This window comes from Nerophis lumbriciformis, linkage group LG31, assembly GCF_033978685.3.
Source record: "Nerophis lumbriciformis linkage group LG31, RoL_Nlum_v2.1, whole genome shotgun sequence".
Taxonomy (NCBI): Eukaryota; Metazoa; Chordata; class Actinopteri; order Syngnathiformes; family Syngnathidae; genus Nerophis; species Nerophis lumbriciformis.
In genome coordinates, this window is record NC_084578.2 from 13,932,960 (window position 1) to 13,952,010 (window position 19,051).

Consider the following 19,051-nt stretch of genomic DNA (forward strand, 5'->3'; position numbering starts at 1 on the left):
TGAAGATTGTGTTTTTCATTTTTCCTATTTGATTGATTGATTGATTGAAACTGGTATTAGTAGATTGCACAGTACAGTACATATTCCGTACAATTGACCACTAAATGGTAACACCCCAATAAGTTTTTCAACTTGTTTAAGTCGGGGTCCACGTTAATCAATTCATGGTATCATGCTTTGTTTTATAATATCCACAAATAGTGTTTTGTGTGTTCAAATCCGTTTGCATTTTGTGTTGGTTCGTTTTAGGTTTTTTTTTTGCACCATGACTAGGGAAGGTTGTTTGCATTGGGTTATATAAGTACATGCTGCACTTGTTTCTCTGTAAAACATGATGAAAGGATCACTAACAAACATTGAGGTACCACTGTCATTGAACGAAAATTATTATTTTTGTTTTATTTTTATTTTTTTTAAATATTTTTTATTCTAGAGCAGTGGTTCTTAACCTGGGTTCGATCGAACCCTAGGGGTTCGGTGAGTTGGCCTCAGGGGTTCGGCGGAGGTCAAAACACACCCGACTCATTGTGTGAATAAAAACTTCTCCCTATCGGCGTATTACGGATACGGCAACAGCAGAAGTCAGACTGATTTGCAGGTGTGTATTTTGTTGTGAGTTTATGCACTGTGTTGGTTTTGTTCTTTGAACAAGGTGATGTTCATGCACGGTTCATGTTGTGCACCAATAAAAAAAACATGGTAACACTTTAGTATGGGGAACATATTCACCATTAATTAGTTTCTTATTAACATGCAAATTAGTAACATATTGGCTCTTAACTAGTCATTATTAAGTACTTATTAATACCTTATTATAACCCTCTAACCCTAACCAAATAACTCTAAATTAAGTCTTTGTTAAATAGAATTTGTTCCCCATATTAAGGTGTTACCAACAACATATAACTTTGTCTTGAATTTGAAAAAAAACATTTTATTTTTCACTAAAGAAGGGTTCGGTGAATGCGCATATGAAACTGGCGGGGTTCAATACCTCCAACAAGGTGAAGAACCACTGTTCTAGAGTTATTGTGATTCATTAGATTGGAACATGATTCTCAAACTGTGGTATTTGTACCACTATTGGTACGCGGACGCCATCTAGTGGTTGCGCCAACGATTTGATCAATTATTTTTAAGTACAGTCTTTTAGTTTTCTCTATTCAAACACAGTGTTACTGTTCAAACTGTGTGTAATGTTACAGTTGCTAAAATATAAAAAAAAAATCTGCCTTTTTTAAGGAATACTTAGGCCTACTACGCTACTGTATTTTAATGTTGGTCATTATGGTGGAACTTGGTGAGCCAAGTGTTTTCCGAGGTAGTACGTGGTGAAAAAAGCTTGAGAATCACTGGATTCGACCGAGGCCTTTTTCAAGTTGGGGCAAAGAATTGGGGGAAATGAAACACAACTTGACAGTTGATAACCACACAACTTGACAGTGGCTGAGTTGGTGTTGTTCCCAAACTCTTCCATTTTCTTATAATTAAGTTAAAGTTAAAGTACCCATGATTGTCTCACACACACACTAGTTTCTACACTCTACTGCAGGGGTCACCAACGCGGTGCCCGCGGGCACCAGGTCGCCCGTAAGGACCAGATGAGTCGCCCGCTGGCCTGTTCTAAAAATAGCTCAGATAGCAGCACTTACCAGTGAGCTGCCTCTATTTTTTAAATTGTATTTATTTACTAGCAAGCTGGTCTCGCTTTGCTCGACATTTTTAATTCTAAGAGAGACAAAACTCAAATAGAATTTGAAAATCCAAGAATATATTTTAAAGACTTGGTCTCCACTTGTTTAAATGAATGAATTAATTTTTTTACTTTACTTCTTATAACTTTCAGAAAGACAATTTTAGAGAAAAAATACAACCTTAAAAATGATTTTAGGATTGTTAAACACATATACCTTTTTACCTTTTAAATTCCTTCCTCTTCTTTCCTGACAATTTAAATCAATGTTCAAGTAAATTTATTTTTTTTATTGTAAAGAATAATAAATAAATTGTAATTTAATTCGTCATTTTAGCTTCTGTTTTTTCGACGAAGAATATTTGTGAAATATTTTTTCAAACTTATTATGATTAAAATTAAAAAAATATATATTCTGGCAAATCTAGAAAATCTGTAGAATCAAATTTAAATCGTATTTCAAAGTCTTTTGAATTTCTTTTAAATGTTTTGTTCTGGAAAATCTAGAAGAAATAATGATTTGTCTTTGTTAGAAATATAGCTTAGTCCAATTTGTTATATATTCTAACAAAGTCCAGATTGGATTTTAACCTATTTAAAACATGTCATCAAAATTCTAAAATTAATCTTAATCAGGAAAAATTACTAATGTTCCATAAATTATTTTTTAATTTTTTTCAAAAAGATTAAAATTAGCTAGTTTTTCTCCTTTTTTTCGGTTGAATTTTGCATTTTAAAGAGTCGAAATTGAAGATAAACTATGTTTCAAAATTTAATTTTTTTCGTGTTTTCTCCTTTTTTTATAAAAATGTTAGTGGCTAGCTAGTTAAAATGGGATATTGTGATTTCACAAGACAAAATAAAGTGTTGCATATTGATATTTATCTGTTTCTATATATATTTATTGTGAGAAATCATTAAGATGATCAGTGTTTCCACAAAGATAAATATCATTAATTATTAATAATAACATAGAGTTAAAGGTAAATTGAGCAAATTGGCTATTTCTGGCAATTTATTTAAGTGTGTATCAAACTGGTAGCCCTTCGCATTAATCAGTACCCAAGAAGTAGCTCTTGGTTTCAAAAAGGTTGGTGACCCCTGCTCTACTGGTATTCTTCTTACGAGGATCAGTGTCTTGGTTGGCCCACTTTTGCTGCAGACTAAAAAGAAAATTCCACGTTGGATTGTTTTATAATATTTTACCAAAAACGCTTGGTTGTCGGTGTGGGAATAGTCCAATTTGTACTTTAATGGTGTGTCCTCCAGTATGATTAAAGACAAATGGGTATTAGACCATTTGCATGCACATGCAAACCGGCAACAGGGAGATGCAATATGTCAGAACGAGAAAGCTCCGGCACCTTGCTCAAGGGCACCTTGGTGAGGACGACCTTCATCCAACTTTCCCCCGAACAAAAAAAGGTTTCGGTATTTTCGTCCTTTCACGCTCGAGTGAGTTCAGCGCCATTGTCCTCGGTAGATTTGGACAAATGTCTGGTGCTGACTATAGAGGTCATGTGACCTGGCGCACGGCTTAAGGGCATTTGCCTACACGCTCGACTTATGTTTCGCTATATCCGATACGGCCACACAAAAGGAGCACACGCTCACGCGGGCGCGGGTCCGCGCTGCTTACACTTTGAGCACACGTACATAAAACACGGCGCTAATAAAATTGGCAGCTACCCAGCTGACTGGAGCTTTATGTGTGCAGATTTATTATTTGTCATTAAAATGTGTTTGATTTTATCCTGCATGGGCCTTTGCTGTTGGTTTCTTCAATAGGACTCCCACCTGCGTTTTTATAACCACCTCTTTTAACCCTCTCCCCTACACATAAAAGCTCCGCTCTGATCTCTCACCTTCGCCATCTGCCCTCCTCCTACTTGCTTCTCGCTTTTCTATTTGGGCCAACGCCATGCTATTACCCCGTCTTGTATTTGAACATGATTGTGAAAGTGAAAAACATGTTTTGGAGTGAAATTCCAAGTAATATACACTATATTGCCAAAAGTATTTGGCCACCCATCGGGTGTATTAATCACTTGGCCCGGCCACAGGTGTATAAAATCAAGCACTTAGGCATGCATTTGTGAAAGAATGGGCCACTCTCAGTGATTTCCAGCGTGGAACTGTCATAGGATGCCACCTGTGCAACAAATCCAGTCATGAAATTTCCTTGCTCCTAAATATTCCAAATTCAACTGTCGGCTTTATTATAAGCAAATGGAAGAGTTTGGGAACAACAGCAACTCAGCCACCAAGTGGTAGGCCACGTAAACTGACAGAGAGGGGTCAGCGGAGGAATTATGGTGTGGGGTTGTTTTTAAATGACAACAGCAAAGGGATTATAATCAGAGGAAGGTTATTTTTAATAATTGTTTCCCTTTTTTTAATCAATTTTTCTTTCATTCTTTTCAAAATTTTTACATTTAATAACATTTTTTTTTTTTTATCAAAAAATATGTTAACAAAAAAATAACATAGCCATTAAAACTTAGCTGATGGATTATAATCAGAGGAAGGCTATTTTTTTAAAATATATATTTGTTTCATATTTAATAATTAAACAAATATTTAAAATATTATATATATATATATATATATATATATATATATATTATTCTAAATAAAAACATAGCCATTAAAACATAGCTTTTAATTGTCATATTTAAATAAAAAACAAGGAATAAAAAAAAAATTATATATATATATATATATATATATATATATATATATATATATATATATATATATATACATATATATATATAAATTAAAACATAGTTTTTTAGTTAAAATTAATTTATAAATATATAAATTAAGTGCGACTTATGTGTGAAATGTATTAACACATTACCGTAAAATATCAAATAATATTATTTAGCTCATTCACGTAAGAGACTGGACGTATAAGATTTCATGGGATTTAGCGATTAGGAGTGACAGATTGTTTGGTAAACGTATAGCATGTTCTATATGTTATAGTTATTTGAATGACTCTTACCATAATATGTTACGTTAACATACCAGGCACGTTCTCAGTTGGTTATTTATGCCTCATATAACGTACACTTATTCAGCCTGTTGTTCACTATTCTTTATTCATTTTAAAATGCCTTTCAAATGTCTATTCTTGGTGTTGGCTTTTATCAAATACATTTCCCCAAAAAGTGCGACAGCCACGAAATGGTAGGCCACGTAAGCTGACAGAGAAGGATCAGCGGACTTTCTGCACAGTCGGTTGCTACAGAGCTCCAAACTTCATGTCATCTTCTAATTAGCCCACGTACAGTACGCAGAGAGCTTAATGGAATGGGTTTCCATGGCCGTGCAGCTGCATCTAAGCCGTACACCACCAAGTCCAGTGCAAAGCGTCGGATGCAGTGGTGTAAAGCATGTCGCCACTGGACTCTAGAGCAGTGGAGATGCCTTATCTGGAGTGATGAAATGAATCACGCTTTTCCATCTGGCAATCTGATGGACGAGTCTGGGTTTGGAGGTTGCCAGGAGAACGGTACATTTCGGACTGCATTGTGCCGAGTGTGAATTATGGTCTTCCAACATGACTGTGCACCAGTACACAAAACAAAGTCCACAAAGACATGGATGACAGAGTCTGGTGTGGATGAACTTGACTGGCCTGCACAGAGTCCTGACCTGAACCCGATAGAACACCTTTGGGATGTATTAGAATGGAGACTGAGAGCCAGGCCTTCTCGACCAACATCAGTGTGTGACCTCACCAATGCGCTTTTGGAAGAATGGTAAACAATTCCTATAAACACACTCCGCGACCTTGTGGACAGCCTTCCCAGAAAAGTTCATATATATATTGAACCCTATGGGTTAGGAATGGAATGGCATTTCAAGTTCATATGTGAGTCAAGCCAGGTGGCCAAATACTTTTGGCAATAAAGTGTATCTGTTGACATAGTGACTTGCGGCCCTTGAAGGCAGGTCGATTAAAATACCAGTAGAGTGGAAAAACAAGTGGACTTTATATGCTTATTTGTGTTTCATTGTATTGATTAAACCATATCCAATTGTGTTTACAATCCACAAAGTATGTGAAAACACCGTTTAAACATCCCAAAATGCCATATATTCAGTCAGCCGTTTTGAATATTCCTATTTTGGAACGCTTCTGCACTCTGACCGTGTTATCAGATCAGTCAAACTGCAAATATGCAAAAAAATGGAAAAAGATGTGCTGTTTATCATTCACAATCCTTATGTAAGACGAGACCACATAGGCTTGGCCTTTTTTATGCATTCAAAATCGTAAATAAATAGCTAACAATTGAGTTAATGGATCGAGGGTTCTCTCTAAAAACACCCAGAAACCACCAACAATACTCCATTTACATGTCGTGACCTGAAAATTAACCAAATATGAGTGATATTGTTAATATAAGCGCCAACGCTTATAATTATTTCAATTTTATCAGCACAATGATAGCTATTGTTGACATACTGAGCTGGTCTCAAACTGGCTAAAAAGTATATTCTATATTATAATTCATGCATCTCTCACCTGGTAGTAGACAAATGTGGCCATGGAACCGACAGGTTGGTGGAATATCACGTCACCGAGATGGCGAAACAGACCCCAAAAGACGCTTGCTGCAGGGACTTTCTTTTAAACACTTGAGGATTGCGATTGAATCTTCATCTAAACGGAATTATATGAGCTTCCCGACAGCCGACATCCCAGCGAGAGTGGAAATATTACAGTAAGTGTGTTTTGCTATGGTTTAATATGGTTATTTTTAGAGATGTCCGATAATATCGGACTGCCGATATTATCGGCCGGTAAATGCTTTAAAATGTAATAACAGAAATTATCGGTATCGGTTTCAAAAAGTAAAATGTATGACTTTTTAAAACGCCGCTGTACGGAGTGGTACACTAAAAGGCACTACATTTGCGTGCCGGCCCAATCACAAAATATCTACGGCTTTTCACAAACACAAGTGAATGCAAGCCATACTTGGTCAACAGCCATACAGGTCACACTGAGGGTGGCCGTATAAACAACTTTAACACTGTTACAAATATGCGCCACACTGTGAACCCACACCAAACAAGAATGACAAACACATTTCGGGAGAACATCCGCACCGTAACACAACATAAACACAACAGAACAAATACCCAAAACCCCCTGCAGCACTAACTCTTCCGGGACGCTACAATATACACCCCCCGCTATCCCCTACCCCCTACCACCTCAACCTCCTCATGATCTCTCAGGGAGAGCATGTCCCAAATTCCAAGCTGCTGTTTTGAGGCATGTTTAAAAAAAAAAAAAGCACTTTGTGACTTCAATAATAAATATGGCAGTTTTTTTTTTCCATAACTTGAGTTGATTTATTTTGGAAAACCTTGTTACATTGTTTAATGCATCCAGCGGGGCATCACAACAAAATTAGGCACAATAATGTGTTAATTCCACGACTGTATATATCCGTATCGGTTGATATCGGTAATTAAGAGTTGGACAATATCGGAATATCGGATATCGGCAAAAAAAGCCATTATCGGACATCTCTAATACTAACGTATTATTGATGTGTGCTGCTGGTTCAGCAACGTCGCACACCGATAGGAGAACATAACATGGATGTGCAGTAAATGAGTGTTTCCATGGTGACATTTAAACAAGAAAGTCTGCACCAGTTATGGATTCGTAGATCACAAGCAAAACGCCCACTCATAATATCATACTTGCCAACCTTGAGACCTCCAATTTCGGGAGGTGGGGGGTGGGGGCGGGGTCGGGGGGCGTGGTTGGGGGCGGGGGCATGGTTAAGAGGGGAGGAGTATATTTACAGCTAGAATTCACCAAGTCAAGTATTTCATATATATATATATATATATATATATATATATATATATATATATATATATAAGAAATAATTGACTTTCAGTGAATTCTAGCTATAAATATATATTTATTTTATTATATATATATATATATATATATATATATATATATATATATATATATATATATATATATATATATATATATATATATAAAAGAAATACTTGACTTTCAGTGTTCATTTATTTACACATATACACACACATAACACTCATCTACTCTTTGTTCAGTTAAGGGTTGAATTGTCCATCCTTGTTCTATTCTCTGTCACTATCTTTCTAACCATGCTGAACTCTGATGATGCATTGCTGTGGGCACGCACAAAAGTGATTTCATCAAATGCACTAGATGGCAGTATTGTCCTGTTTAAGAGTGTCACAACATTGCTGTTTACAGCAGATGAACTGCTTTACTGTAGACGTTGTTTATATTGTTGGAAAGCGGACTCAGGTCCGCATGGAGCTGGAGGGGGCGTGGCCTCCAGCTCGGCCTGAATTTCGGGAGATTTTCGGGAGAGGCGCTGAATTTCGGGAGTCTCCCGGAAAATCCGGGAGGGTTGGCAAGTATGCATAATATACACAATTCTATAGTCAATTCTAGCGCGTGATATTTGGATCTTGGTAGATCAGAATCAAAGAGTCGGGACCCGGGGTGGACCGCTCGCCTGTGCATCGGTTGGGGACATCTCTGCGCTGCTGACCCGTCTCCGCTCGGGATGGTCTCTTGCTGGCCCCACTATGGACTGGACTCTCACTATTATGTTAGATCCACTATGGACTGGACTTTCACAATATTATGTCAGACCCACTCGACATCCATTGCATCCGGTCTCCCCTAGAGGGGGGGGTCACCCACATCTGCGGTCCTCTCCAAGGTTTCTCATAGTCATTCACATCGACGTCCCACTGGGTTGTGAGTTTTTCCTTGGCTCTGGACCCAGGATGTCGTTGTGGCTTTTGCAGCCCTTTGGGACACTTGTGATTTAGGGCTATATAAATAAACATTGATTGATTGATTGAAGGTTGCATCCTCAAACACGCGTCTATCTTAAAGATGACCATTTTCTACGTGCACCACTTGTACATTCCCTGCACATGATAATAATAACAATAATAACAATAACAAATGTATATTGTACACCATGTTCAAGGGACATACGGCGCTGTCCTTTTGTTACCAAGTGTATAGCATCTTTGGTTCGTTATCGCCGTTTCTCCGTCTGTTTTCCCTGAGTTCCCTTATCTATTTTGCCATTTTTTCCTCAGGCCATTTCTTTTGTCCAAGGCGCCCGGGCCCAACACTACCCTACCGCTTGTCAACGCTCTCTCTCTCTCTCTCTCTCTCCCTCCACCTCCCTGTGGCTGAACAAGCAGCCGTTTCATTTCCACTCATTCATCCGCCATCTTTTACAGTGGGAATAATCTCCTCTCCGATCTCTGCCTGGCGTGTACGTTGTGGAAAAAAAAAAGCGTCTGGATGTAATGAAGAAGTGGTGTGTAAGTAAACACAGTGGAGGAGAGAAGGTGATGGAAGACAGTAAATGTATGCTTATGTGTAGTAGACATGCAAGGACAGATGGGCTCAATTATTCACGACTCCGGCATTAGTAACAAGTCTTATTAGTCAATTAGCCAGTAAATAGAGGGCCTAGTTCAATGACACGCCAGTAATAAGCTCGACTTTTGAACGATTACTTACCCTTCTAAAAAATGGCCAATACGTAGCCCTTTTGAGTCTTTTGTTTTTTTTCATTTAATTTTTATTGACATCCAGCATAGATAGATACAAACCCCGTTTCCATATGAGTTGGGAAATTGTGCTAGATGTAAATATAAACGGAATACAATGATTTGCAAATCCTTTTCAACCCATATTCAATTGAATGCACTACAAAGACAAGATATTTGATGTTCAAACTCATAAACTTAATTTTTTTTTTGCAAATAATAATTAACGTAGAATTTCATGGTTGCAACACGTGCCAAAGTAGTTGGGAAAGGGCATGTTCACCACTGTGTTACATCACCTTTTCTTATAACAATACTCAATAAACGATTGGGAACTGAGGAAACTAATTGTTGAAGCTTTGAAAGTGGAATTATTTCCCAGTTTTGTTTTATGTAGAGCTTCAGTCGTTCAACAGTCCGGAGTCTCCGCTGTCGTATTTTACGCTTCATAATGTGCCACACATTTTCGATGGGAGACAGGTCTGGACTGCAGACGGGCCAGGAAAGTACCCGCACTCTTTTTTTACGAAGCCACGCTGTTGTAACACGTGCTGAATGTGGCTTGGCATTGTTTTGCTGAAATAAGCAGGGGCGTCCATGAAAAAGACGGCGCTTAGATGGCAGCATATGTTGTTCCAAAACCTGTATGTACCTTTCAGCATTAACGGTGCCTTCACAGATGTGTAAGTTACCCATGCCTTGGGCACTAATGCACCCTCATACCATCACAGATGCTGGCTTTTGAACTTTGCGTCGAAAACAGTCTGGATAGTTCGCTTCCCCTTTGGTCTGGATGACACGATGTCGAATATTTCCAAAAACAATTTGAAATGTTTTGCAAATCATCGTATTCCGTTTATATTTACATCTAACACAATTTCCCAACTCATATGGAAACAGGGTTTGTAGATAGATAGATAGATAGATAGATAGATAGATAGATAGATAGATAGATAGATAGATAGTACCAATTGATTCCTTCAGGAGAGTTCCCTCAGGAACATTTAAATTCCAGCAGCAGTGTTCTGAATTGAGATCGAATTTAAAAAAGTAATAAGTAAATAATGGGGGTATAAATGGAAACAAAACAGAAAAATATTACAATAAGAATAAAAATTAAAAGCAACAATGAGAATAAAAATATAACAGTAAAATACGAATATAACAAGAGAAACTAGGCAGCATCAAACATTCCTATTCATTACATCATATTTGCATACATCATACATCTATTGTCTGCCCTAAATGTCAAAATATATATTTTTTGTTTATATCCCAACGATGCAACCCCTCGCAAAAAGAAAAGAAAACGGCAAGAAAACAAAACAAAGTAATAATAATATTTACAGATACATCAATTAAAAATAATAATAATAATTTAAAAAAAAGAATCCATCCATCCATTTTCTACCGCGTGTCCCTTTCGGAGTAATAATAATAAACAAAAATAAAATAAAATAATATAAACATATATACAAAAAAATATATACAAAAATAAATAAAAAAACATTAAGGGAGTAGAGTTGAACTGTATTAGTATAGTACCGCGATACTAATGAATCATTTTCGCACAACCCCCCCTGCGCCCGCGTCAAAGTCACGTTGTGATATTGCTGGTTTATGAGCAGAGGAGCATGTTCGGCAGTGCACGATCACAGAGTACTTACAAACAGACACAGTGTGTAGACAGAAATAGGAGAACGGACGCATTTTGGCTTAAAAACTAACGATAAAGGTGAAGTTATAACACTGAAACGCCCTCAGGAAGAGGTGCTTTAAGACATGGCTAGCTAGTTAGAGGCTAACGTCCATCCGCCGTCTGCAGTGTTTTAGCTACTTCTAAATCACTAATCCTGGTCTCCATGGCGACAAATATAGTACGTTTCTTACAAGTATCGTCCCTGCAGGACAAGGAATAGCTAAACATGCTTCAATACACACCGTAGCTCACCGGCATCAAAATGTAAACAATTGCCATTGGTGGATCTACACCTAAGATCCACTGTAATGATACCAAGTACAGGCACGTATCTAGTCGATACTACTATGATTACATCAATGTTTTTTGGCTTTACAACATCTTCTTTCGTTTTTAAAAAATGCATATTATGTTTATGTTTATGTCCACATGAGGACTTTGAATATGACCAATGTATGATCCTGTAACTACTTGGTATCGGATTGATACCCAAATTTGTGGTATCATCCAAAACTAATGTAAAGTATCAAACAACAGAAGAATAAGTGACTATTACATTTTAACATAAGTGTAGACAGAACATGTTAAAATAGAAAATAAGCAGATATTAACAGTTAATGAACAAGTAGACTACTAATTAATTTTAATAATGTTGACACGATAATAGAATGATAAATGACACAATATGTTACTGCATACGTCAGCAGACTAATTAGGAGCCTTTGTTTGTTTACTTACTACTAAAAGACAAGTTGTCTAGTATGTTCACTATTTTATTTAAGGACTTAACTGCAATAAGAAACGTATGTTTAATGTACCTTAAGATTTTTTTTTGTTAAAATAAAGCCAATAATGCAATTTTTTTGTGGTCCCTTTTTATTTAGAAAAGTAACGAAAAGTATCAAAATCATTTTAGTACCGGTACCAAAATATTGGTATCGATACAACACTAATAGGGAGTAATCTTTTTTTTTTAAACAGTACAATCACTAATTCGAGAAAATAAAAATCAGGCTTATGGGGCGTGACATAATTGACCCAGTTTTCCCAGTATGAAGTACATTTCTCCAATTTATAATCAATAAAAGCCGTTATTTTCTCCATTTTTTTAAATGTCCATTGTGATTTCCATCCATTGCTTCAAAGTCGGGCTCTCCTGTGATATCCATTTCCTAGTAATGGTCTTTTTGCAAAGCCACTAGTAGGATATTCATTAAGTGTTTATCTTTTGTCAGCCAATCCTGAGGTCCGAAGAACTGAGTTTTACTTTCAAGTCTTACTTTTCAGCCTTAAGCGTTTATTGTATGATGCCATCCATACTGATACACAGTTTCTCATACCCCCTATATAATGTCCAATCTACTTATCTATTCACAGAATTCATACACAACTCCTTTGGGACATATTTTTAAGGTTCGGTACTCGCCAGTTATGGGCCGTCAAGTTAACACATATACAACAAAGACGAAGCAAACACGGAATACGACGCTTTGTTTTAAAAAAAATCAATGGCCGTTTACATGCAGCTGGGGCCACAAGTGCAACCCCGACGATGAACCATAGCTTCAGTGGGCGATGACAACGAGCACGTAGAAAATCGTGAGTGTGTGGGATCAAAGCAGTGGAGGATGAAGGTTTGAGCAATCTTACCGTCATCTCCTGATCCTGACCCGGCATCTGTAAAGGAAGACAAACATGCTCGTTAAAGACACAAGGATTTTCTTTTGGAAAAGACTATTAATATTTAATCTAATATGTTAGGTCATTGTACGGTATTTGTGCCTCGTCCATGAATTCACAAATGCATGTTTTTCTCAAAACAAGGTTTTCTTAACCAGAGCGCCCCAATATGTTTTTCAGCTGTGGTCCATATGGCCTGCAGTGGTACTCTGTTGTAATACACTTTTCCACCACTTGTGGCAGTAATGACAAGATCAAACAAACAGAAGAAGTCTAGAGCTAAAGTCATAAATAAGTTGCCTCTATATTGAAGCTATTATCTAGGGGTGTAACGGTACACAACAATTTCGGTTCGGTGCGTACCTCGGTTTAGTGGTCACGGTTCGGTTCATTTTCGGTACAGTAAGAAAACAACAAAATATAAATGTTTTGGTTATTTATTTACCAAATTTGTAAACAATGGCTTTATCCTTTTAACATTGGGAACACTATAATAATTCTGCCCATGTTAATCCACATTAAACTGCCTCAAATTGTTGCTCAGATTAAATAAAATGACAAAACTTTTCTTCTACATATAAAAAGTGCAACATTAAACAGTTTCAAGTCAACTCATCATGCTTAATTTATTACAGCATTTGGGAAGCCTGTGAAACAACCGTTGTGATGTATCATGTTGTATGCATGCATGTTCGAAATAAACCAAAACTCAACTCAACTCAACTCAACAACAATGCAAATCAAGCAGACTTTGTGAGAACCTACAACGATTACTTTGGGAAAAATTATGACCCAGGACGTAATATTTTTGAGCCCGAACACAAAGAGGATGAGCAATAGGTTTTAGAAGCCGAGTGCTAAACGGATGTAGCATCATTGTGTACATGTTAGTGCTAAACATACAAACTATCCAAAATAAACCATAATAAAACAATACTGTAACATTTCCACTCTCGCTGGGATGTCAACCGGCGGTATGCTCACATAATTCCGTTTAGATGAAGATTCAATCACAATCCTCACAAAGAGTTTGAAAAAAGTTGCTGCAACTAGCGTCTTTTTCGCCACTTTAGGGATGTGAAAGTCGGCCAGCCTCTCAGTCCATAGTCACATTTGTCTACTACCAGGTGAGAGATGCATGCAATGTAATCAAAAAGTTGCTTTTAGCAAGTTTGAGACAAAGCAGAAGCAGCCAATGGCTTAAAGTGTGTTAACAATAGCCGCATAAACTAGCATTAGCTTACCGCTATCAATGCACCGCTAAAATAGGCCGTCCGCGTTGGCGCTTATAATAACAATAGCACTCATATTTGGTCAATTTTCAGGTCACAACATGTAAATGGAGAATTTTTGGCAGTTTCCGGATGTTATTAGAGAGAGTATAATAAGCGCAATACAGGACCCTCGATCTGTTTACTCAATTGTTAGCTATTTATTTACGATTTCGAATGCATAAAAAAAGCTTATGTGTTCTTGTCTTACATAAGGATTGTGAATGATAAACAACACATCTTTGCGTATTTCCAGTATGACTGATCTGATACGATGGTCAGAGTGCAGAAGCGTTATGCCAATAATGTAGAAACTATGGAAATTACCGAAAAGCGGAATATTCCAAATGGCTGACTGAATTTGTGCCATTTTGTGACATTTTAGATGGTATTTTCGCATACTTTGCGGATTGTAAATACAATTGGATTTGGTTTAATGGAAACAACGAAACCCAAATAAGCATATAAACTCAACTTGGTTTTCCACTCTACTGGTAATTTAAGCGAAAAATTATGACCAAAGAGGTGAAGCAGTATTTTCATTTGCACTTTAATTTTGTTGACAGTTTAATGAGAAACATGTTCGTTATTAATTTAGTTGATTTATTTTAGCCCAACATAATTGTGTGTAAATTTATTTTTGTGCTAATAATTGTTTGGGCCCCGGGCATTTCTGTCGAAGTCAAAAAGGTTAAGAACCCCTGCACAAAAACATGTTAAAGTTCGCAATGTTGCAGGAAAATTAATGCATTTTATGTGATTTCAAAGCTGCATTACATAATATTCACATAAAATGTTCATCTTACTGACATTATACTGCATGCTGGTAAGAACATCACTTAAGAAAAGTAATTCCAAAAACTATTCACTGGAATTGTATTATACTAATGAGTACGAGCAGGTAAACAACCTACAATGTAATAAAGACATGAGACTGAAAAGTAAAATAAAATAAGAGTAAAACTGAAAGTTTTATGAAACAAATAATATATTAAAGGATTTTGTTAAAGTGGAATTGCACTTTTTTTGGAACGTTGCCTAGCATTCACAATGTCTATGTAAGACAGGAACTCTTATGTCTGTTTTTGATGCATTCTAACTTGTAAATAAACGTAAATAAAAGTCAGATAAAAATGGTCAATATCATTGCGTCTATTTTACCCATAAAACCCACTTAAAAACATTCAACATTCGGTGAGCTGCTGCATCGCCTCTGAGTTGGCAAAAGTTAATTCTATATTATAAATCATGCCTCTCACCTGGATAGTAAAATACTTTGGCCATAAAACAAGATGTTGGTCAACTTTGACAGCCAACTTAGACCCGGAGATGGCGAGAAAAACACGAAGAGACACACCTTTTTTTTTCCTTTAAAGGGGAACATTATCACAATTTCAGAAGGGTTAAAACCATTAAAAATCAGTTCCCAGTGGCTTATTATATTTTTCGAAGTTTTTTTCAAAATTTTACCCATCACGCAATATCCCTAAAAAAAGCTTCAAAGTGCCTGATTTTAACCATCGTTATATACACCCGTCCATTTTCCTGTGACGTCACATAGTGATGCCAACTCAAACAAACATGGCGCATAGAACAGCAAGATATAGCGACATTAGCTCGGATTCAGACTCGGATTTCAGCGGCTTAAGCGATTCAACAGATTACGCATGTATTGAAACGGATGGTTGTAGTGTGGAGGCAGGTAGCGAAAACAAAATTGAAGAGGAAACTGAAGCTATTGAGCCATATCGGTTTGAACCGTATGCAAGCGAAACCGACAAAAACGACACGACAGCCAACGACACGGGAGAAAGCGAGGACGAATTCGGCGATCGCCTTCTAACCAACGATTGGTATGTGTTTGTTTGGCATTAAAGGAAACTAACAACTATGAACTAGGTTTACAGCATATGAAATACATTTGGCAACAACATGCACTTTGAGAGTGCAGACAGCCCAATTTTCATCAATTAATATATTCTGTAGACATACCCTCATCCGCGCTTTTTTCCTGAAAGCTGATCTGTCCAGTTTTGGAGTTGATGTCAGCAGGCCAGGGAAGCTAGGGTCGATATTCTTCTCTTGATCATCTTCGGTGGCATAAGGGACGGTGTGAGCCAAGACATCCAGGGGGTTTAGCTCGCTCGTCTGCGGGAACAAACTGCCGCCATTGCTTGCCGTGCTACCGAGGTCCTTTGTCCCTGAATTGCTCACACACTCCAGCAGATTCAACGGGGGTCTGGCGGCAGATTTCTTTGACTTTATCGTTGGAAATGCATCTGCTTTGAGTGTCGCAGGATATCCACACATTCTTGCCATCTCTGTCGTAGCATAGCTTTCGTCGGTAAAGTGTGCGGAACAAACGTCCAATTTCTTGCCACTTTCGCATCTTTGGGCCACTGGTGCAACTTGAATCCGTCCCTGTTCGTGTTGTTACACCCTCCGACAACACACCGACGAGGCATGATGTCTCCAAGGTACGGAAAACAGTCAAAAAAACGGAAAATAACAGAGCTGATTTGACTCGGTGTTTGTAATGTGTTTGAGAAAACGGCAGATTGCTTCCCAATGTGACGTCACGTTGTGACGTCATCGCTCCGAGAGCGAATATTAGAAAGGCGTTTAATTCGCCAAAATTCACCCATTTAGAGTTCGGAAATCGGTTGAAAAAAAAAAGAAGGTCTTTTTTCTGCAACATCAAGGTATATATTGACGCTTACATAGGTCTGGTGATAATGTTCCCCTTTAACCCATCAGTCGACATCCCAGTGAGAGCAGGTATTGTACAGTAAGTGATTGTTTTATGTTTGTTGTCCCTCAGGAAGTCTGCATGATTTGCAGTCAGTGTTGTTGAAAGAAAAAGTGAAAGATGTGATGCGTTTGTGAAATTAATGTGTAAATATTACATACTATAATGAATGTGCCTGTTGCTACATAATATATATGTATATACAACTACGAAGGAGGTTTTTGGATGTGTTTTAGATCACCTAATAGGAGGACTTACATTGACTCCATGGTTAGATTTCTTTTTCCAACATTCTTTTACGAAATAAAATGCATTAAAAATCACGATTAAGGATTAAGGATTGTGAATGAGAGGGAAATGACAATTCCAAAAAAGTGAAGTTCTCCTTTAATGGCGGAGTGAAAGCTTGGCAATTGGATGGGTGTTTCAAAGGTAGTTTCCCCTCCACACACTTTCACTCATTCAGAACTTTCACTCGGTCCTTATTATATTTCCACAGAACTTTCCTCCAGAAGGTCTTATCTTTGTCCATGTGATGTCAGATGAAACAAAAATTGAGCTGTTTGGCCACAATACCCAGCATTATGTTTGGAGGAGCATTTTAATTACAGCAAGGTGGTCTTGCCGCTGGGCCTTAGGCCTGTCGCACCTCCACCGGTGCCTGTGGTGGACTGTGCATGGCAGGGACGTCCTCTTCCCTGAGGCAGGCCTAAACCTGACCGCATACCAGAAAAGGTTTTGCTGCAGGGTCTTCAGCTGGGGACCACCTCTCATTGATGTGTCGCCCCTTAGCCCAGAACATCTCCCGGTGACAGGGCAGTGAACGGGGATGTCTCCCTGACACCCCCTGCAGCAAAACCTACTTGGATGTTGCTCCCCAAGCCTTGTCGCTTCGTTTGAGCCAGAGCCAGTGGCTAGCTTTCTCTGCTACTTCTGAGAGCTCCTTGGTGGATCTGCTCAGGGTGGCTCCACGTAGTCCCAGGTCCTTGAGCAGACATGGTGTTGATCTGCCCACAAAGCCTCTGGCTCCCACCTCCACCGGATACAGTCTCACCCTCCATCCACTTTCTCTGCACTCCGCGACCAGGTCTGCATACTTTGCCTTCTTTCTCTCGTAGGCAGCTTCCAGTCCCTCCTCCCATGGCACTGTCAACTCAATCAGTACTACTGACTTCAGAGCTGCAGACCACAGCACCACATCTGGTCTTAAGGTGGTGCTGCATATCTCCTGTGGGAACTGGAGCTGCCTACCCAGGTCCACTTCCATCTTCCACGCCGCCCCTGGTGTTAATAGCTTGGCGGGTGTTCTCTTGCTGGAATGTGTCGCAGGTTCCCCCTGCCTTAGGAAGTGGATCCTGCATTGGTGAGGCCTTTAATCCCAGGAATACCATTCCTACCGTCAAGCACGGTGGTGGTTGTCATAACGTAGGGGGTTTCGCAGCTTGCTGCGAGGTTTGTTCTCCCAGGACGCAAACGGACAGGACTTGAAGGTAGGAACATGATTTAATCTTGACTCTCAAATAGGTACAAACAAAAGGGCACACAAGGCGAAGGCACACCTTAGCGCAAGAAACAAAAGCTAACACTTAGCATAAACTATGGACAGGGCAAAAACTCACTAACTGTGGCATGAACAAACAAAACTTACTTGGCAAGGTATGAAGTAAACAATTGCATGACACGAGCAATGACGCCAGACCAACTGACAGGTAAAGAGAGGCTTAAATATTGGTCTCTTGATTGATTAGAGACAAGTGTGTCCCGAACGCAAGAGGCAGGTGAAAATCATAAGTCGTCATGGAAACTAAAACAAACAAGGGTGCACAAAAACAGGAACTAAAGGAGTCTTAAAACTAACAGAAAATAACAAAAACATGATCCAGACCACAGATCATGACAGTGGTAGTATTATGCTCTGGGCCTGTTTTGCTGCCAATGGAACTGGTGCTTTACAGAGAGTAAATGGGACAATGAAAAAGGAGGATTACCTCCAAATTCTTCAGGACAACATAAAATCATCAGCCCGGAGGTTGGGTCTTGGGTGTTCCAACAGGACAATGACCCCAAACACACGTCAAAAGTGGTAAAGGAATGGCTAAATCAAACTAGAATTAAGGTTTTAGAATGGCCTTCCCAAAGTCCTGACTTAAACGTGTGGACAATGGTGAAGAAACAAGTCCATGTCAGAAAACCAACAAATTTAGCTGAACTGCACCAATTTTGTCAAGAGGAGTGGTCAAAAATTCAACCAGAAGCTTGTGGATGGCTACCAAAAGCGCCTTATTGCATTGAAACTTGCCAAGGGACATGTAACCAAATATTAACATTGCTGTATGTAT

At 38.4% G+C, this 19,051-nt stretch overlaps 1 protein-coding gene across 2 annotated transcripts in view; it reads right to left on the reverse strand.

Annotated features, from left to right (window-relative positions):
• LOC133574376 (tomoregulin-2-like) overlaps positions 1-19,051 on the reverse strand; it is a 381,317-nt gene that overhangs the window by 146,782 nt on the left and 215,484 nt on the right. For both annotated transcript variants that reach the window (XM_061926544.2, XM_061926545.2), the window contains exon 4: positions 12,663-12,689. In XM_061926544.2, the coding sequence (XP_061782528.1) occupies positions 12,663-12,689 (27 nt within the window). The remainder of the gene's footprint in view (positions 1-12,662; positions 12,690-19,051) is intronic.